The following is a 22,081-nucleotide window of genomic DNA, read 5'->3' on the forward strand; positions in this document are numbered from 1 at the left end:
TCTCTTTTCTTTCTTTCCTTTTTCCTTTCTTTTTCAGCCCCTTTACTCTATTCTACAAAATCCACTAAGTGTATAAAGCCTTATTTATTCTATCTTCAAAAGCCAATTGACCAAAATGCCCTCCCTATTAATTCTAAACCCTTTTTCCCAAGTAGGGCCATTTTAGTCATTTACCCAATTCCCGCTAATCCTCAAGTGTCTCTAATATTTTCCCGTTGCTTCCCAATACCTGATAAATCACCAAATAATTATCCCCCATCATCAAAATAAATCTCAATCTATTTCTCTGAATTCCTGTTCATACCTCCAGGCTCGCCCCGAGCCGAGTATAAATTCCCGTCATGAATTTCCGCTAGCCTGCTCACTGGGATCGCCTCGAGTCACAATTCACAGATACATCCACATCACAATGTGGTCTCAACAATCATCACATATCAATTCAGTTATGCCCAACATGGCCAAAATTACAATTATGCCCTTCTAACACGATCCGGGCCTACATGCATACTAACATACATAGTCATGCATCTCAGATAAACAAATAGTCATATAACATGCTTTAAATCATAACCACGCATTTAAATCATTAAAATCACACATAAATCCCATCATGCCCTCCTGGCACGCTAATCAAGGCCCTTAAGCCTTATTAGCGAATTTGGGTCGTTACAGAGCCACTGATGAAAAAATCTTTATTATTCCGTTCTTTTCACAAAAGTTGGTAAACAAGTCGCTATCGAACTGGGTTCCGTTATCGGTCACAATCTTCCTCGGCACCCCATATCGGCATACAATGTTCTTTACCACGAAATCAAGGACTTTTGTGGAAATTATTGTTGCCAGCAGTTTAGCTTCCGTCCACTTTGTGAAGTAATCCACCGCGACTACAGCATATTTTACTCCACCTTTGCCAGTTGGGAGAGAGCCAATGAGGTCGATTCCCCATACTGCGAATGGCCATGGGGATGTCAACATGGTCAGCTCGGATGGTGGAGCTCGAGGAATCGTGGCAAATCTCTGGCATTTGTTGCATTTCTTTACATATTTGAAAGAATCTGACTTAATGGTGGGCCAAAAATATCCTTGGCGTATGATTTTCTTGGACAGGCTATGCCCCCCAGTATGGTCTCCGCAGAACCCTTCGTGAATTTCTTCGATGATCCTCTTGGCTTCGAGTGGAGTTACGCATCGTAGTAATGGCATGGAATACCCCCTTCTATATAGCTTTCCGTCCATTATGGTGTATCGGGGAAGCTGATACATTCATTTTCGAGCCTGACTCCGGTCTTTTGGAAGGACACCGGTCTCGAGATATTCCACTATCGGGGTCATCCATGTTGGCTCGGACTCGATCATACATACGTCTTCCTCCTCCGGCTCGTTAATGCTAGGTGCCGAGAGGTGTTCAATGGGGACAACGTTTAGTTCATCATTCTCAGTGGAGGTAGCAAGTCAAGCTAAAGCATCTGCATTTGAGTTCCGCTCTCGGGGAACCTGTTCGATCGCATAAAATTCGAAACACTCTAATGCGGATTTTTCCTTCTCTAAGTAAGCTGCCATCCTTGTGCCACGAGCCTGGTATTCTCCCAAGATTTGATTAACCACGAGCTGGGAGTCACTGTAGCAATGTATAGCTTTGGCTTTGAGCTCTTTTGCTACACGAAGTCCCGCGAGTAAAGCTTCGTATTCGGCTTCATTATTCGACGCTCTGAAGTCAGATCTCAAGGCAGAATGAAATCTGCTTCCTGCGGGGGTAATCAAAATGATTCCTGCCCCCGATCCATTTTCATTGGATGAGCCGTCGACATATAGTTTCCACAGCTCGTGGGCCGGGGTTATGACTTCATCGTTGGTCATACCAGTACATTCCATTATAAAGTCTGCCAACGCCTGCGCCTTAATGGTCGTTCTCGGGGGTAGGTGATCTCGAACTGTCCGAGCTCAACAGCCCATTTAAGAATTCGACCTGAAGCTTCTGGTTTAGACAAGACTTGTCTAAGTGGTTGATCAGTCAGCACATGGATGGGATGCGCCTGAAAGTAGGGGCGGAGTTTACGGGACAAATGAATTAGACTAAGCGCCAGCTTCTCCATCAAGGGGTATCTTGACTCTGCCCCCAGTAATTTTTTACTGATGTAGTAAACTGGTCTTTGCACCTTCTCTTCTTCCCGAACGAGTACTGCGCTTATTGCGTGTTCGGTGGTTGAAAGGTATAGGTACAGTATTTCTCCCGTTTCGGGTTTTGACAGGATGGGTGGTTCCGCAAGGTGCTTTTTGAGCTCCTGAAAGGCCAGCTCGCACTCCTCCGTCCATTCAAATTTCTTACCTCCTCTCAATAGGTTGAAAAATGGAAGACCACGGTCCATAGATTTCGAGATGAATCTGCTTAGGGCTGCCATCCTACCAGTCAAACTTTGGACGTCTTTGTGCCTTCTAGGTGAGGGCATGTCAATCAGGGCCTTGATCTTGTCGGGGTTGGCCTCGATTCCACGAGAGTTCACGATAAAACCCAGAAATTTTCCTGAAGATACCCCAAAAGTGCACTTCTGAGGGTTTAGCTTCATGTCATACTTTCAGAGCACGCCGAAGCACTCTTCGAGGTCATCAGCATGGTTTTTGTTGAGTTGACACTTGACAAGCATGTCGTCAACATAAACTTCCATGTTGTTCCCTAATTGTTCTGAAAACATCATGTTCACGAGCCGCTGGTATGTGGCCCCAGCATTTTTAAGCCCGAATGGCATGACATTGTAGCAGTATAGCCCCTTATTCGTTATGAAGCTCGTATGTTCTTGGTCGGGGGCATGCATGGGAATCTGGTTGTATCTAGAATAGGCATCCATGAATGACATCAGGCCATGCCCCGCCGTGGCATCCACGAGCTGGTCAATCCTTGGTAACGGAAAACAGTCTTTCGGGCAAGCTTTGTTGAGATCTAAGTAGTCAATACAGGTCCGCCACGTCCCATTGGGTTTTGGGACCAACACCGGATTGGCTACCCAGTCAGGGTAAAAGGCATCCCTAATGAATCGGTTTGCCTTTAACCTGTCAACCTCCTCCTTTAGTGCCTTTTTTCTGTCTTCGTCCAGCTGTCTTCGCTTTTGTTGCTTCGGAGGGAAGCTTTTACCTATATTCAGTGCGTGGCTTGCTATATTTGGACTTATTCCCACCATGTCCGAGTGTGACCACGCGAAGACATCCTGGTTCTTCTTCAAAAAGCAAATTAGTTGCTATTTTGTCTCATCTTGGAGGTATTTTCCAACCTTCACCTTTTTCGCGGGACTGGTCTCTTCAAGCTAAATTTCTTCGAGCTCTTCCAAGGGTTCGAGGTCAGCTTTCTCCCCAACCCTTGGATCGATCTCTTCATCAATTTCTAATACTGTCCCGTCTTTATTTTGAATAATGACGAGTGTTTGTGCGCTCGTCTGTTTCTTTCCTCTCAAGGAAATGTTGTAGCACTCCCTCCCAGCCAATTGATCTCCCTTCAATGTTCCAACACCGCTTGGGGTTGGAAACTTAAGGGCCAGATGCCTTACCGATGAGACTGCCCCCAGCCCAACCAGGGCAGGTCTCCCAAGCAGCACATTGTAGGCTGATGGTAGATCTACTACCACGAACTCCATCATCTTGGTTGCCGAGACTGGGTAGTCTCCCAAGGTTACGGGGAGCTCGATGGATCCCATACAGGCGGTCCTTTCTCCTGAAAATCCATATAAAGTAGTTGCACATGCTTTCAGGTCATGAAGGGAGAGTCCCATCTTCTTGAGGGTTGCTTTGTAGAGGATGTTAACTGAGCTCCCATTGTCTATGAGAACTCGGTGGACCCTTTTATTGGCCAGCTGGAGAGTGATGACCAGCGGATCATGGTGAGGAAACTGGACATGGGACGTGTCTTCCTCAGTGAAGGTTATTGGTTGTGTTTCAATCCTCTGGCTTTTTGGAGCCCTAGGTTCGGGTTCATAAGGAGACCCATCCCCAGTTTTTAGCTCGTTAACGTATCTCTTTTGGACATTCCTGCCCACTCCTGCGGGATGAGGCCCTCCCGAGATGGTTATTACATCCTCTCCATCTATCGGCGGGGGCCTATCTTTTTCCCGAGCTCGGGAATTATTATTTTGTGTGGTCGAAGGCGCGGCTATTCTCTGGCTCGCAGTCGCCTGATTAGTACTCTGGTTCTTGACATATTGTCTAAAGTAACCTCTCGAGATTAATCCTTCGATCTCGACTTTCAGCTGTCGACATTCATCGGTAGTATGCCCGGTGTCTCTGTGAAATCGGCAATACTTGCTTGAATCCCTCTTGGACTTTTGATTTCTCATCGGGTCCGGACGCCTAAAGGGGACCTGGTTTTCATTAGCCAGGTATATGTTCTCCCGAGACTCGTTGAGCTCGGTGTACACTCTATACACGGAGAAATATCTCTCCCCCTTCTTTTTCTTTCCTCCTTCAGCCTCGGGGTTACTTCCTTCGTTCTTTTTCCTCTTGGAAGGGTTTTCCACAGCAGGCTTTGAAGCTACTGGGTCCGCCGAGGTTGAGGCAAAGTTTACGTTTATCGTTGTAGTTTCGGGCTGGGAAGTCACATTAAGTGTCGACCTCGCTTCCTCTACATTAACAAACCTCTGCGCTCGTCTATTAAACTCGGTTAGGGACCTCACCGGTTTTCTTTGCATATCATCCCAGAGGGCGCTTCCTAGCCTTACTCCGGCCTGGACAGCCATTAAGTGTCCACTGTCATCCACGTTCCGAGCTCGGGCAACTTCCAAGTTAAACCTTGTAAGGTAACTTTTTAATGTTTCGCCTGGTTGTTGCCGAACATTGGTTAGGGTTGACGCCTCAGGTCGAACCCCCATCATGGCTTTGAAGTCTTTAGACAACTGCTCCCAAGAGGTTATTGAATGTCTCTTATATTTTTCGAACCATCTTTTAGCTGGTCCTGTCAATGATGCAGGAAATAACATGCATCTAAGCTCGTAACCCACGTTACTGGCCCTCATTATGGTGTTGAACGTACTCAGATGACTATATGGGTCGGTTTTTCCTTTGAACGTTGGGACGTGAGGGATCCGAAACCCTTGCGGAAATGGAGTGTTGGAAATATGGGGAGCAAATGGTTCAAGCTCCTCATCAGAATCTTCATATCGATCATGCTCTTGCTCGTTTTTCAAAAGCCTAAAGGCCTTTTCGAGCTGATCAATTCTTTCTTGGACTGGGTCCGCAAGAGGTACTGCCTGGAGTCGGTTGTCATCGATCACAATTCCAAGCTCGCGCCTTCGTGAGGGATCTCTGCGCCTATTCAAGCGATCCCTTAGGTCCGGATTTATCGGGTCGACATTACCCCGACTCTGATTCAGGTGTTCTCGCAGGTCGGGGCGATTTCTGCGGCTTCCAGTATTCTTACGACCTCGGTCATGCTTGCTGACCGACCTGGTGTCTCCAGAATCGTCGCTGGTAACACTCATCGCATAGTTATTTCGAGATGGATTTCTTCCATGCCGCCTCGTCTCTGCCGTGCGAGACCGGGATGTTTGACTTATTTCTGATGGGGCACCTCTCCGTTCCTAGTAAGCTCCCCTATTTCCTTGTCTCCTTTCCGCATGCCTTTCGCTCTGATCTCGAACTAGTTGTGTATTCCTGCGAGGAGGCGAAACATATCTTATTGGTGATGGAGGGCACCGTATGGGTGACGGTGGCTACCACCCATTTCGCGGCCTAAACGGTTCGGAGTTCACCCGAGATGGGTTGGTTGCGTGTGGTGCATTCCCAGGGGCTTGAGTCCGAGCCTCTGCAGGGGCTCGGTTGTTCTCAATTTCCCCAGGTGCTTCCACAGGTGGATTAATTGGGGCCCTAGCCCGAGTACTCCTCTGGGGCCTAGGTGGAGCGGATGGCTTTGTGGGTGTCGTAGGTTGAGCCGGCCTCCTCGTGGCGGCATCATTCCGTGGACGCCCACGGGGTCAACGGGGAGGAACGTGTACATCCCTTGGAGGAGGGGCTTGGTTTTCACGCGGAGGCGGGGGCTGAGCCACCTGCGCCTCTGCGGCTATCCTTGCCAACTCCTCATTCCGTTTGTTGGCCTGTGCCAACTGCTGTTTCAGTTGCCGGTTCTCGAGTTCCACAATAGGAACATATCACTCAGGATTGTAGTACATATCCTCATCTCTTGGTGGGGGAGGCGGTCCTCTAGAATCGGAGGATCCACTCCTTTCGTCGACATCTGGGTTTTCCATCGGCTGTTTCCCAGGACGTCTTGGATAATTTTCCTCAGGAGCGTTCTGATCATTAGTGGCCATGACTTACTCAGGGACTGAATGCTTAAGGCTCTCAATGAAAGCACCAAACTGTTGACGCCATTTTTCGTCAACAGTGAAAGAAGAGCACGTATGTTGATCCCAAAAGAGGGTGTTTTAATATTTAAGCTCGCAAGTGCACGAATCGTTTCGGAATATAATGTTCATGTAAGTACGAGGTCGAACCCATGGGAGTTGACTAACATCAAAAGAAACTATTTCAAACAAAGCAAGAATATTCTAACCTAGTTCCAAATATTTGATGAGATTTTGTTTTAGAAAAATAAAACACAAGTAATAAAAAAGATTTAAGATTGAATAGAAAAATTGTTTTCAAATGAGATATATAAAATAAGATTATTAAGATTTTAGAATCCACAAAATGCAAGTTCAATAGTATTTATAAGTATATTGATTCCCAAGTTTTAATATAGTTGAAATAAATCACACTATATATTTTTTCAAAATATATTTTCTATTCAAGCACAAGCTACTCTTTCAAAAAGGTAGGATTTTTCTTCACTTTTACAAGATATAATTTCTAAGCATTAGTTGTGTTACAACCTAATGAAACTACAAAAAATCAAAGAGATTATGTTTAGGCAAAATATGATACTTATGCTCTAAGAATTAGATGTGAACAATTTAATGAAAAACATTTAATCAAAGAATATCATATTTTTGCATAATAAAGAACTAAGTGTAATATGCTTTAACACTCAATAATAGATGAAAAATGCATATCATTGATAGAAAAAATCCATAAACAATGTTACACAAGTGGGAAATCAACATACAATAAAAAATACTATCTAGTTACATTTTGCTTCATCATCATCTTAATAACTTTTGAAAAAGATTAGAAGCTCATAACTAGATAAACATTACAAAATAACATACTTGACATGCTCTTCAAAAGATGAAAATGGTAGAGAGAAACTAGTGAAAAGAAGAGAGAAAAATGTGTAGAAGAGGTAGAAAAATATGAAGAAGAAGAGCTCCCCAAATGGTCTTACAAGACTCTATTTATAGGCAAAATATGGAGATAAAATTAATCAAATTAAAATAAATAAATTGATTAATTTAATTGTGTTGGGAAGTGGTAGGATAAATAGAGTAAGTGTAAGAGTATTGGAAAGATGAAATGTTTGGTTGGGTAAAATATTAGTGAAAAACTAGGGTAAAAAAATGAATTAGGAATGTTTATTTAAGTAAGAAAAATAGGGAAGAGTAAATTGATATTTGGGTGAAAAATATTGGGAATGAAAATGTGATTTTTGGGGTCTTTTTGTGGCTGTGTTGGCAGTGGCATATGGGCTTGCTGAACCGAGTGGGTGCTAAAGGAAATGGTGATATATGCTGAAGACTTGATGAATTTGGCTGCTTTGGAGGCTTGGGCCGTTTGGCCCTTGAGTGATGAAGATGAGGAAGGTAGCATGTGATGATATTGGGTGTATATGCATGGTTGAAGTATATGCTGAAGACCCTTGGAGTAATTGCTTGCTTCGGTGCCAGGCGGATGACTTCATGAGGGAGTGGTGTTGGGCCTGAGGTGGAGGAAGCTTGGAGAAGCTGTTGGGCTTGGGCCCAAATGAAGCCTTTTTTTTTCTATAAATGTCAACTCTTTGTTTTGCTTTCTTGAAAATGCCATGTTGTCCTTCATTTTTCTTTCTTTTTAAGAGCATACATTCCCTACAAAATAAATATAAAATAAATCATAATACAATATTTTCAACTCTAAAATAAATCAATTTAATTCTTTGAAAATATTAATTATAACTTAATTTATATTTTACATTTAAGTTCAATAATACAACATTTTTTTACCACTAACTTAACAATATTAATTTTAAATAATTAAACTATAATATTTTACAATAATATAACTATACAAATACACAAAAATCTATAAAATTTAAATAAGACTAATAAATTTAAAAAGTAATTAAAACTTAATAATTTAATTAAAAACTTAAGAACTAAATCATTTTTAGCTTAAAAAGTGTGGTAAAATAACTCTAATTTCTAGAGTTATCACACCCCCAAACTTAGAATTTTGCTAGTCCTCAAGCAAAAGAAAAATTAAAAATACACTTTTTTTTTTTTATTTGGTGATATCAAAAATGTCCTCAAAGATTGCACATTGAAAATAATTTATAAAAAATATGAATCAACATTAACCTTATGTAATTAATTCCATAGTCAATCTTGCTTTGAAAATATATTTTAAATTAGAAGTCCAAAACTATTTATCAAGTTATTATGTGAATTTAGGAAAAATTGTTGTAATAAACTATTTATTTCACATATTATGATGAATAATTATTTTTCAAAATTTAATTTTCATTTTTTTTTAAGCAAAATTGACCCAAGAATTAAACACAAAGCTTAATAAAGATTCATATATATATATTTTTTTAAACTAAAATCAAACTCAATCAAGGGTATTATCATAGGAAAAACGGATATCACCAAAGGTTTTTTTTTTTTTTTTTTTTTTTTAATTTTTTAATAGTTTTTGATAGAAAATAAAGTATAAAAGTACAAAACTATATATAAATATATATTACTAGAGAGATAATAGAAATTCTACCCAAAAAAAAAAAAAAATTCTACCATTTTCAACACATGAAAGAAGTAACCAAATAAACCCACTACCCCCAAACTTAAATTATGCATTGTCCTCAATGTATCAAAATACAAATATAAATTGAAGTGTGAAAGAGTTTAGAGTTTAGAATGGTCGTACCTCATCATAGAGCATGTCAAGAGTGCAATAAAAAAGAAACAAAAATCAAAACAAGAAGTTAACCTAAAAACATAAATAAAACACACATTTATCAATAATTGATGAAAGCGATCAAGGACCATGGTAAATAGGATCCTCAAGAAGGATTTCATCCACTTTAGCAGTTTTCAATTCTAAAAATGGTTTCAATTTTTGTCCATTCACTTTGAATACATTACCATTATTAGGATTTTCAATTTCAATGGCTCCATGTGGAAAAACAGTGCGAACAATGTAGGGACCTACCCACCGAGAGCGTAACTTCCCCGGGAAGAGATGCAAACGAGAATTGTATAAAAGGACTTTTTGACCGGGAGAGAAATCTTTTCGCAAAATGTTTTTGTCATGGTAAATCTTCATTCGATCCTTATATTTTTTGGAATAATCATATGCATCATGCCTAAGTTCTTCTAACTCATTTAATTGAAGCTTTCTTCTCTCACCCGCTTTGTCTAAGGAAAAATTCAATTGCTTAATTGCCCAATAGGCTCTATGTTCTAGCTCAACGGGTAAGTGACATGCCTTTCCATACACAAGTCTATAGGGGGACATTCCAATGGGTGTTTTGTATGCAGTTCGATATGCCCATAATGCATCAATGAGTCTTAAGGACCAATCTTTCCTAGATGGATTGACAGTTTTCTCTAAGATGTGCTTAATTTCTCTATTTGATATTTCAACTTGACCACTAGTTTGTGGGTGATAAGGTGTAGTGACTTTATGTGTAATACCATATTGTTTCATTAAATGCTCAAAAGATCTATTACAAAAGTGTGTACCGTTATCACTAATGATAGCACGTGGTGAGCCAAACCGAGAGAAAATATTTTCTTTCAAAAACTTAAGCACAACTTTATGGTCATTTGTGTGGCATGCAACAGCTTCAACCCATTTAGACACATAGTCAACACCAACAAGAATGTACAAGTTACCAAAAGAGTTAGGAAATGGACCCATAAAATCAATGCCCCAAACATCAAATATTTCAACAATAAGGATAGGATTCAAAGGCATCATGTTTCTTCTAGTTACACTTCCTAACATTTGACAACGTTCGCAAGATTTGCAATAAACATAAGTGTCATGAAAAATAGTAGGCCAATAAAATCCACATTGTAAAATTTTCAAAGCAGTTTTCTTACCACTAAAATGTCCACCACATGCATGATCATGACAAAAAGATATGATTTTAAGTTGATCACAGTTTGGAATGCATCTCCTTATTATTTGATCAGGGCAATATTTAAACAAATAAGGGTCATCCCACATGAAATGTTTCACTTCAGAATAAAATTTAGATTTGTCATGCTTAGACCAATGAGAAGGAATTTCACCAGTGACCAAATAATTCACAATGTCAGCATACCAAGGCAAAGAAGATATATGCATGAGTTGTTCATCAGGAAAAGTTTCAGTTATAGTGGTGGAGTCATTATTAGTCTCAACAACAATTCTAGACAAATGATCAGCAACAACATTTTCAGAACCTTTTTTATCTCGTATCTCTAAATCAAATTCTTGTAAAAGCAAGATCCAACGAATTAAGCGAGATTTAGCATCTTTCTTCGACAAGAGATATTTCAATGCAGCATGATCAGAATAGACAATTATTTTAGATCCTAACAAATAAGACCTAAATTTCTCCAATGCAAACACAACAGCAAGCAATTCTTTTTCAGTTGTAGAATAATTTAATTGAGCATCGTTCAAAGTTTTGCTAGCATAGTAGATTACATGAGGTAACTTGTTAATTCTTTGTCCTAGAACAGCACCAATAGCATAATCAGAAGCATCACACATTATTTCAAAAGGAATATTCCAATCAGGAGGGCGAATAATGGGTGCACTAGTCAAAAGGGATTTTAATCTTTCAAAGGCAACATGGCAATCATTATCAAAGACAAAAGCATTTTCTTTTCCGAGCAAATGACATAATGGGCGTGAAATTTTGCTAAAGTCTTTTATGAATCTTCTATAAAAACCGGCATGGCCTAAGAATGATCTAATTTCTTTTACTGTTTTAGGTGGGGGAAGTTTTGAAATAAGATCAACTTTTGCTTTATCAACTTCTATTCCCTCAGATGAGATTACATGACCTAAAACAATTCCTTTTTTAACCATAAAATGACATTTTTCCCAATTAAGAACTAAATTCTTTTCTTTGCAGCGAATCAAAACAAGAGACAGATGGTGCAAACAGTCATCAAAAGAATTTCCAAACACAGAAAAATCATCCATAAACACTTCAAGATTTCTTTCAACCATATCAGAAAATATTGCAATCATACATCTTTGAAAAGTTGCAGGAGCATTACAAAGACCAAAAGGCATGCGACGATATGCAAAGGTTCCAAAAGGGCAAGTGAAGGTAGTCTTTTCTTGATCTTCAGGGGCAATGGGGATTTGGTTATATCCCGAATAGCCATCAAGAAAACAATAATATGCATGGCCAGCTAAACGTTCAAGCATTTGATCAATAAAGGGTAAAGGAAAGTGGTCTTTTCTAGTAACATTATTTAGCTTTCTATAGTCTATACACACTCTCCACCCCGTTTGTACTCGAGTAGGGATTAATTCATTTTTCTCATTTTCAACAACGGTGATCCCAGACTTTTTAGGCACTACTTGAACTGGACTAACCCATTGACTATCAGAAATAGGGTAGATGATACCTACATCTAACAGTTTAAGTACTTCTTCCCTAACGACCTCTTTCATATTTGGATTTAACCTTCTTTGACATTCCCGAGAGGTTTTAGCATTTTCTTCTAGATGGATTCTATGCATGCATATGGATGGGCTAATTCCCTTGATGTCTCCAATAGTCCAACCTATGGCTTCCTTATGTTTTCTAAGGACATCTAACAATTTATCTTCTTGTTCTTTATCTAAAGCAGATGCTATGATAACAGGCAAGGTTTCAGACTCTCCTAGAAAAGCATATTTTAAATTTTCTGGCAAAGGTTTAAGGTCTAACTTTGGAGACTCAGAAATTGATTGAACATGATCTAAGGGTGAAAATGGTTCAACTTTGGTTTCATTTAAGGGTATAGACTCTAACAAAGAATTCACTTCATCATGAAAATCATCAATATGCAAGTTTATACCAAAGTATTTTTCACAAAAATCAAGTAAGTCACTTCCATCATCTTCACACATACTCTCTATCATGTTAACTTCATGCACTTCCTCACACTCAACAGATTTAGCAACATTAAAAACATTTAATTCAACAGTCATGTTTCCAAAAGATAATTTCAATACACCATTACGACAGTTGATAATTGCATTAGATGTAGCTAAAAATGGTCTACCTAGAATGATGGGTATTTGAGCATGAGCATTTTCAACAGGTTGAGTGTCAAGAACAATAAAGTCCACAGGAAAATAGAATTTATCCACTTTAATTAAAACATCTTCTACAATACCTCTAGGAATTTTCACTGAACGATCGGCTAATTGAAGTGTTATAGAAGTTGGTTTTAATTCTCCTAGACCAAGTTGCTTATACACAGAATAAGGCAGTAAATTCACACTAGCTCCTAAATCAAGTAAAGCTTTGTTAATGAAATGATCGCCAATGATGCATGAAATTGTTGGACAACCGGGATCTTTATACTTGACAAGGCTTTTATATTGAATTATGGAGCTAACTTGTTCAGTTAAAAACGCCTTTTTTGGAACATTTGTGTTTCTTTTAACAGTGCAAAGGTCTTTTAAGAATTTAGAATAGGCAGGAATTTGTTTAATGGCATCTAAGAAAGGAATGTTTATGCTTACTTGTTTGAAAACTTCTAAGATGTCACTATATTGGTTGCCTTTCTTAAGTGGAATTAATCTTTGTGGAAAAGGAGCTTTTGGGATGGAAGGAAGGATTTGAGCATCATCTTTTGAAAGGTCATTTGTGTTGGAACTTTGAGGTTGGCTTTGGTCTTTTTCAACTTGAGGTATGTAATCGGGTTTGACAATTTGTTTTCCGGACCTAAGAGTTGAAATAGACTTAGCTTCTTCTTTATGACTAGGAGTTCCTATTTCATATTGGCCTTTAGGATTTGGGATGGATTGGCTAGGAAATCTTCCTTTTTCTCTCTCAGTTACAACATTAGCAAGTTGACCCAATTGTGTCTCGAGTTTGGCAATGGATTGAGACTGATTTTGTAAGATTTGTTGGGTGGATTGCATGAACTGTTGTAAGGTGTCTTCTAAGGAAGGTTTTCTTTGTGGAGGGTAAGGTTGACTTGGTTGGGCATGATTTGGATTTGGCATGTGGAATTGGGTTCCTTGATTCACTTGTGGTTGGTTTTGTCTCCAGGAAAAATTGGGATGGTTTCTCCAATTTGGATTGTATGTGTTGGAAAACGGGCTATTAGAAGAAGGTTTTCCATATGAATGTAAAGCATTAGCTTCTTCAGAAAATGTTTCAACAAAAGAAGGACATGATTGAGCATTATGACATGGACTAGCACATAAAGAACAAACATCTTTTTTAGGTTGCACATGAGAATTCATAGATTGACTTATTACTAAGGCTTCTACTTTTCTTGCTAATTTATCAAATGATGTTCTTAAATCACTTTCTTCTTTTATTTCATATTTTCCTTCTCTTTTCGGTGACGGGTTGGCTCTAGACCTAGGCTCAGAATAATTCCATTGTTGTGAATTAACAGACAATTCTTCAAGAGCGTCCCAAGCCTCTTGACCTTGCAATTTTAAAAATTTTCCAGTATGCATGGATTGAATCATTTGTCGGTTCGAAGGGGTTAAACCATCATAAAAATATTTCACAAGTCTCCATTTTTCAAAACCATGGTGGGGACATTTTAATAATAAATATTTAAATCTTTCCCAGCATTCATAAAATTCTTCGTTATCTTTTTGATAAAATTCGGAGATTTCTCTTCTTAAACTATCAGTTTTGGACATGGGGAAAAATTTAGCAAGAAATTTATTAAAAAGTTGATCCCAAGTAGTTATGGTTCCAGTTGGAAGTGAGTTTAACCAAGCTTTGGCTCTATCTTTTAAGGAAAAAGGGAACAACCTAAGTTTAACCGACTCATCTGAAAAATTTTGAAAACGAAAGGTTGAGCAAATTTCCAAAAAGTCTTTTACATGCATGTATGGATCCTCTCTTTCTAAACCATAAAATGATGGTAACAATTGAATGATTGATGGTTTAAGTTCAAAATGAGTAGCATTAGTAGTGGGCAAAACAATGCATGATGGAGCATTAGATGAAATAGGTGAAAAGTATTCAAGAAGAGTTTTTTCTTGCACAACATTAGGTTCTTGTTCCATTATGCTTAAACTTTCAAAAACACTTTCAATTTCACGTACAGACACTAATTTTTTCACCAAACGATTTTTTGAATTACGATGCCACTGATGCATACAATGTCACAGATTTCACCAAGTAACACAAACAATCACAAGAAAACAAATTTCTGATGTGGAAGATCAGTTAGAACCGCAACCACAGAGCATACTTATAACAAGAAGAGATTACAATATTTAAATAAATAAATAATTTTTTTTTGTTATGATTTTTATGATTTTTTTTTTTATCTAATTTTTTTGGTTTAACTTGTTCCCAGGCCTATTTGATTCCACTTACTCACAACTTAATAACAACTCCCCGAGGTTAATTAATAAGCGTGGATGAGAACTTTGCCAAATTTCCTTTAAGCAAAAATTGCTTATGTTGAAAGAACAAGCTTTGTTTTTTAGTTTTTTTTTTCAAGTATTTTCTTAAACAATAAAATTACAACTAACTAAATGCGATAATTAAGAAGAAATAAAATAAAATGACAATAGCAATAGTAAATAGTTATATAAAAATTAGGAGGCACTTATGCCATCAACTAAATGATCAACAAAAAATAAAATTAGGAGGCACTATTGCCATCAACTAAATGATCAACAAAAAATAAAATTAGGAGGCACTAATGCCATCAACCAACAACAATAACAACAACAATAATAATAATAATAATAAAACTTAGGAGGCACTAGTGCCATCAACTAAGATAAATAAAAATAAATAAAATAAAATAAAAGCTAGGAGGCACTAATGCCATCACTAGAAGAGATAAATTGCTCAAGTATGTAGGAGGCAAAAATTGCACTCAACTATCAAGTAATTAGGAGGCACAAATGCACTCAACTACAAACATAAAAATTAAAAGAAAAAGAAAAAGGGTTAGGAGGCACTAATGCACTCAACTAATATGTAAGTAGGAGGCACTAAATGTCATCAACTACCAAGATACATACATATATATATATATATAATATAATATATAACAATATAAATAAATATATGTATAACTTTTTTTTCTTTCGATTTTTACTCTTTTTTTTTTTGTTTTTTGATTTTTTTTATAGATATAAATATATATATTTTTTACTTTTTTTTTTTTAAAGATGATAGTGCAAAATAAAAATAAAATAACTAGTAGAAGAATGTTACTTACCTTGTAGAAAGATCGTTTCTTTCTAGCAACTCCCCGGCAACGGCGCCAAAAACTTGTTGATCCCAAAAGAGGGTGTTTTAATATTTAAGCTCGCAAGTGCACGAATCGTTTCGGAATATAATGTTCATGTAAGTACGAGGTCGAACCCATGGGAGTTGACTAACATCAAAAGAAACTATTTCAAACAAAGCAAGAATATTCTAACCTAGTTCCAAATATTTGATGAGATTTTGTTTTAGAAAAATAAAACACAAGTAATAAAAAAGATTTAAGATTGAATAGAAAAATTGTTTTCAAATGAGATATATAAAATAAGATTATTAAGATTTTAGAATCCACAAAATGCAAGTTCAATAGTATTTATAAGTATATTGATTCCCAAGTTTTAATATAGTTGAAATAAATCACACTATATATTTTTTCAAAATATATTTTCTATTCAAGCACAAGCTACTCTTTCAAAAAGGTAGGATTTTTCTTCACTTTTACAAGATATAATTTCTAAGCATTAGTTGTGTTACAACCTAATGAAACTACAAAAAATCAAAGAGATTATGTTTAGGCAAAATATGATACTTATGCTCTAAGAATTAGATGTGAACAATTTAATGAAAAACATTTAATCAAAGAATATCATATTTTTGCATAATAAAGAACTAAGTGTAATATGCTTTAACACTCAATAATAGATGAAAAATGCATATCATTGATAGAAAAAATCCATAAACAATGTTACACAAGTGGGAAATCAACATACAATAAAAAATACTATCTAGTTACATTTTGCTTCATCATCATCTTAATAACTTTTGAAAAAGATTAGAAGCTCATAACTAGATAAACATTACAAAATAACATACTTGACATGCTCTTCAAAAGATGAAAATGGTAGAGAGAAACTAGTGAAAAGAAGAGAGAAAAATGTGTAGAAGAGGTAGAAAAATATGAAGAAGAAGAGCTCCCCAAATGGTCTTACAAGACTCTATTTATAGGCAAAATATGGAGATAAAATTAATCAAATTAAAATAAATAAATTGATTAATTTAATTGTGTTGGGAAGTGGTAGGATAAATAGAGTAAGTGTAAGAGTATTGGAAAGATGAAATGTTTGGTTGGGTAAAATATTAGTGAAAAACTAGGGTAAAAAAATGAATTAGGAATGTTTATTTAAGTAAGAAAAATAGGGAAGAGTAAATTGATATTTGGGTGAAAAATATTGGGAATGAAAATGTGATTTTTGGGGTCTTTTTGTGGCTGTGTTGGCAGTGGCATATGGGCTTGCTGAACCGAGTGGGTGCTAAAGGAAATGGTGATATATGCTGAAGACTTGATGAATTTGGCTGCTTTGGAGGCTTGGGCCGTTTGGCCCTTGAGTGATGAAGATGAGGAAGGTAGCATGTGATGATATTGGGTGTATATGCATGGTTGAAGTATATGCTGAAGACCCTTGGAGTAATTGCTTGCTTCGGTGCCAGGCGGATGACTTCATGAGGGAGTGGTGTTGGGCCTGAGGTGGAGGAAGCTTGGAGAAGCTGTTGGGCTTGGGCCCAAATGAAGCCTTTTTTTTTCTATAAATGTCAACTCTTTGTTTTGTTTTCTTGAAAATGCCATGTTGTCCTTCATTTTTCTTTCTTTTTAAGAGCATACATTCCCTACAAAATAAATATAAAATAAATCATAATACAATATTTTCAACTCTAAAATAAATCAATTTAATTCTTTGAAAATATTAATTATAACTTAATTTATATTTTACATTTAAGTTCAATAATACAACATTTTTTTACCACTAACTTAACAATATTAATTTTAAATAATTAAACTATAATATTTTACAATAATATAACTATACAAATACACAAAAATCTATAAAATTTAAATAAGACTAATAAATTTAAAAAGTAATTAAAACTTAATAATTTAATTAAAAACTTAAGAACTAAATCATTTTTAGCTTAAAAAGTGTGGTAAAATAACTCTAATTTCTAGAGTTATCAACGTAAACAATAATCAGTAATGGCCAATAAAAATATGATAATACAAACACGATTTTTTGCGTGGTTCAGCAGTTAAATCTGCCTAGTCCACGAGTCTTTCTTATTAAGACTTAAGAATATCTCTGAAAACCCTTCAAGGATGAATTCTCCAGAGTTTTCCTTAGGCTCACAAAAGTTCGGTCCTTTACAATGGTGCATGACCTCTCTATTTATAGAGAAGATTTCAGAATACTATCCCACATATTTTGGGTAGTTACTCTTTTTATCCAAATAAATTAAATGGCCTTAAATGCCTATAATCCAATATAAAAGGAAACGTCCCCTGAAGACTAGGGGGCGTATAACTAATCAAATAATATCCCTTGATTGTAGGGGATATACAGTAATAAATGTAGATCGTGTCTCTTATAGATGACTCATATAGGATATTAAAAGTTATTATCCTATATCACCAAGGCCATATTCTCCCAGGTTTCTTACTGACTTTCGAGCTATAACATATCCCGAGGCCACATGACTTCGAGCTCGTACGCGCGTCAGGCTCGGAGCCCCTGATTCGAGGTCATCCTCGAGAACAGATGCATCTCGGGGTCTACCTTTCGAGCTTGTGAGGATTTCGAGGCTACCATCTTCGAAGTCGTCTCTGTTTCGCAGGCTCGATGTTTAGATTTCGCACATATTCCAGACTTTACGAGTTCATTCATTATGCATTCAGTTTTCGAGGTCACACTCATCGTGGCTCGAAATATGGGTATAACAGTAATGACCTACGTCCACTTAGTGTTCTTATTGATATTGAATCTCACTAATGTGATCAAAGAACTAGGATTCTTGAGTTTCACAAGCCTTGGGAAGAATACAATTTCGGTGGATAACCACACTATGCTTTTCTCACTGAATACAAAGATTAAGAGTTCAAAAGTCCAGCAGTCCCTTCCTTGAGCCCTCCTCTTCTTATTTATAGGCTCAAGAGGGTTACACGGGCCGATGGGCCTTAATTACAATTAAGATCATCATATCAAGGTAATAAAAGGAAACATTATAAATGTAATTATTACAATATTGCGTATCCCAAAGGAAGTAAATGAGAGTATGCGACCAGACTGGTCGCACCTAATCAAGAGACTTGACGCATTAATAATTATCTGGTCAATGGTCGAACAGGATCCCTTCACTCGAAACTGCCACGAGCGAACCACGTGTAAGAAATCTTGCCACATCATCAGGAGCCATTTTTGGGTAAACAGTAAGAATATGACCAAATAAGGTATTTTGTGTAAAAATCCATTTTATATACAATTCTTAAGTTACCACCATTAATCTCATAGCAACAAAAACTTTCATTAAAATAAGTAATATTTTTGCTCTAAAATAAATACATACATATATAAATTTAAATAATTCAATACTTCACATTCCAAAATTCAATATTTTCATTAAACAAATTGAAAGAGTCACAAACTTTATAACTTTCAATAAAGAGATTATGAGTTATAATTTTAGGTTTAGATTATTATTAAAAAAGTAATGATATGTGCACCCAAAATATACACATAAACATTACACACACAGTGACGTGACAGACTTGATTATTCAATTACATTTATTAAAACTGAGACTCACTGTTTTAAAAAATACTGTCATGTCTCTGTGTTATATTTGGGTGTAGATTTTGGGTGCACATTTCATTATTCTTATTAAAATATAGATATATATACCAACAAAAAAAATTAAGTAGTGGGTGCGGATTGAACTCGTCTTATATTATTATAACCCGTACCCAATTCATCTTGTAGTGGGTTGGGCCAATTTATGCAAGTTTTTTAATGGTCAGATTCAGAGCCAACAAATTTTGAAGGATTAGAGAGGTGTGATTATTAGCTATACCGTACTAATGCCACTAAATAATTTCTCTGGAGCATGAAGACTAGGGACTCAAAAGTCAAAAGTTAAGTTAAGTTCAGTGAAGGATAAATGGGTAGCATGCCCAATAGGTTTTCAATTCAATTCAATTCACTAAGAGCATCTGCAACCAAACGGGATTATCCCATATATATGGGGTTGGTGTGCTGAAATGCCTCCAATCAAATGGGAAACTTAACAGCATTTAGCCGTGTGTCAACAGTGACACGACATATATGTCGTGCACTGTTCACACAGCAAAACTTTTTTTTTTTTTTCAAATATAAATATATTTATATCTTTTATATATATATATAAACATATGAGTATTATTTGGGTCTATATTTTATGTTGAGTTTTTTAAATTATAAATACACATAATTTAATTTTTTAAATAAAATTTCAAATATTTCATAATTAATTTTTTATATAATTTATTTTAATTTGTGTGAAAATTCTTACTCTACACTATAAGAAAATAAAATTAACATTGAAATTGATTAAATATACAAAAGATAATTAAAATATTACAAACTTACATTCTAATATTAAATAAATAAATGATAAAATAATATAATAATAAAAAGAATATTCTATTTCATTAAAAATTAATATAATAATAAATAATATATTTTTTGGTGTAATTTTTGGTGTTGTGGTTGGAATGGAAAAAAAATATAGTACTAAAATTTCTTAATTTTGGTGTTGGTGCATAACCATATATAGAGTAATGGATTGGAGATGCTCTAACTCTATTTTTATGAATATTTTGCAAATAAAGTGTAAATTAGCAATAAATAATTGACGAGGGCAAACAATTTTTAGGAAAAAAAAAATCGTGCATGCTTTTTTCAAGACTTGACGGTAGAAACAACAGTGTCAGTTTTATAGGCTTCTTTTTAGTGCAAGTATTAGCTTGGCAACAGTGTCAGCTGCAAATTTGATTGATGAGACGGTTGCTCATTTAGATTTTGAATTTGCCTACTTTGTAATTCTAAACTAAAAAAAAATGTTTATTTATTCATTTGTTATTTTTAGTTTTTTTTAGTAAACGTACGATTACACTTACAAAATAAAATTAAATTGAAATAAATGATGCGACTGAGAAGAAAACATTTATCTGTATTGGTAATATTGTTACCAAGCATTAAATATAAAAAACGAAGACATATTTCCAAGAAAAAATATCAACAGTGAGATTAATAAATTTTCGAAAAAAGAAAAAGGTTAGAGAGAGTGAAATCTGTCTATATAATTTATAAAAAACAAAAAGAAAGAAAAGAAAATCATTCAAGTAGAAAGAGCTCTTTTCTTCAAAATTGAAAACAAGACAGTGAAATTGCTGTTGAAAAGCAAAAAAAAAATGTTTAGCAGAACCAACTCCAACGATGAAGGGGAAAAGGAAAACGGTAAGAACCCTAATGATGTTCAATCAATGCAAATCACCCTCAAAGTGAAAGGCCAGGTTTGTCTACCTCTCTTTCTTGTTTGATCTTATAAAAATCAAAACAAACTGATAACATATTTAACAGAATGAGAATATTATTGTTAGTATTAGTCAGTTTAGCTTTGTTTGTTATGTGGGTTAGTCTTGTGTTTTTCCATTTTGATTTTTTTGTTTTTTTAACAGAGAACATTCTCTGTTTGCTTTTCCCAGTTAATAATATTTGGGCCTCGGTCACAATTTTCATATATATTTTTTCTTAAATTTTGGTTTTGTAAAGGATGACTGTGAACTGTCGTTTAAGATGAAGAGAACTGCCCCTCTTGAGGTTCTTATGAAGCGTTATTGTGAAGAAATGTATTTGGACATCAAATCTCTTGTCTTCCTTTACGATGGTCGCTACGTTAAACCCTTCCACACTCCAGAAAAGGTCTCACTTTAATTTTAAATAATAATACTTATTATTATATATGTGTTTTTGTATATATGTTTTATTTAGATATGTATACATATCTATGTTTTTGCAGTTGGGAATGGAAGAGGATGACCTAATCGATGCAATGCTCCACATGAATGGAGGTGCTATCATTTAGAGCAAAATTTATTTGTTGTAATAAAGCTAAGCTATGCTAATGTTGTGGAGTCTCTTGTGTGCTTATTCTACCTGTTTGAAATTATGTAGGGTTTCCCCCCAACTATATAGTTTTACAATTGCTGTTATTTGTATAATTTCTAATCTACTTATTTCTTTTTAACATTACACTACTTTTGTTTTTGATTTTGTGATCACTTTTGTTTTCCTATTTTTGAAAGAAATTGGCATTTTCTTCGCACTTGTATATAGAAATGGCCTCTTTCAGATCATTTACTCTGATTTGTTTGGCAAGAGGTAGAGAGAAAGGGCGATGAGAGATGGAAGAAGAAGTTCCCTCCAAACAATGGAATCTTTTTTTGGAACGATTGAAGAAAAAGACAAACAAAATATATTAAATATTATTATTATAATTTAAAAAAAGTAACAAATATTTATGCTAGAAAGGATATTATGCTAATTTGAATAGTTAATTTACTTTTCACCCTTCCAACTTTATTTTCAATACCAAACAATTTAAATGAGAGTTACTATCTTCTCATCTATCATAATCTTTATCCTTCCAAAATACTCAATTCATCCTACTCTCATTCATTCATACCAA

General features: G+C 35.7%; 2 protein-coding genes and 1 non-coding gene across 3 annotated transcripts in view; 2 read left to right on the plus strand and 1 right to left on the minus strand.

Annotated features, from left to right (window-relative positions):
- The window catches only part of LOC133785279 (uncharacterized), a 48,304-nt gene extending 35,963 nt beyond the window's left edge, over positions 1–12,341 (minus strand). The window contains exons 1-5 of the mRNA XM_062224530.1: positions 12,337–12,341; positions 11,709–11,803; positions 10,791–10,985; positions 10,233–10,589; positions 9,686–9,986 (exon numbers count right to left, since the gene is read on the minus strand). Coding sequence (XP_062080514.1) covers positions 9,686–9,986; positions 10,233–10,589; positions 10,791–10,985; positions 11,709–11,803; positions 12,337–12,341 — 953 coding nt within the window. The remainder of the gene's footprint in view (positions 1–9,685; positions 9,987–10,232; positions 10,590–10,790; positions 10,986–11,708; positions 11,804–12,336) is intronic.
- Positions 12,342–13,873: 1,532 nt separating this feature from the next.
- On the plus strand, positions 13,874–13,980 carry LOC133787611 (small nucleolar RNA R71). Its single transcript, XR_009872621.1, has one exon. It is a non-coding gene; the product is annotated as a small nucleolar RNA R71 (small nucleolar RNA).
- A 6,621-nt stretch (positions 13,981–20,601) lies between these two features.
- LOC133784106 (small ubiquitin-related modifier 1-like) lies at positions 20,602–21,647 on the plus strand. Its single transcript, XM_062223610.1, has 3 exons — positions 20,602–20,906; positions 21,166–21,315; positions 21,413–21,647. The coding sequence occupies exons 1-3, from the start codon at positions 20,805–20,807 to the stop codon at positions 21,476–21,478; spliced, it is 318 nt and encodes a 105-aa protein (XP_062079594.1). The 5' UTR covers positions 20,602–20,804; the 3' UTR covers positions 21,479–21,647.
- The last annotated feature ends 434 nt before the right edge of the window (positions 21,648–22,081 follow it).

This window comes from Humulus lupulus, chromosome 6 (assembly GCF_963169125.1).
Source record: "Humulus lupulus chromosome 6, drHumLupu1.1, whole genome shotgun sequence".
NCBI lineage: Eukaryota > Viridiplantae > Streptophyta > Magnoliopsida > Rosales > Cannabaceae > Humulus > Humulus lupulus.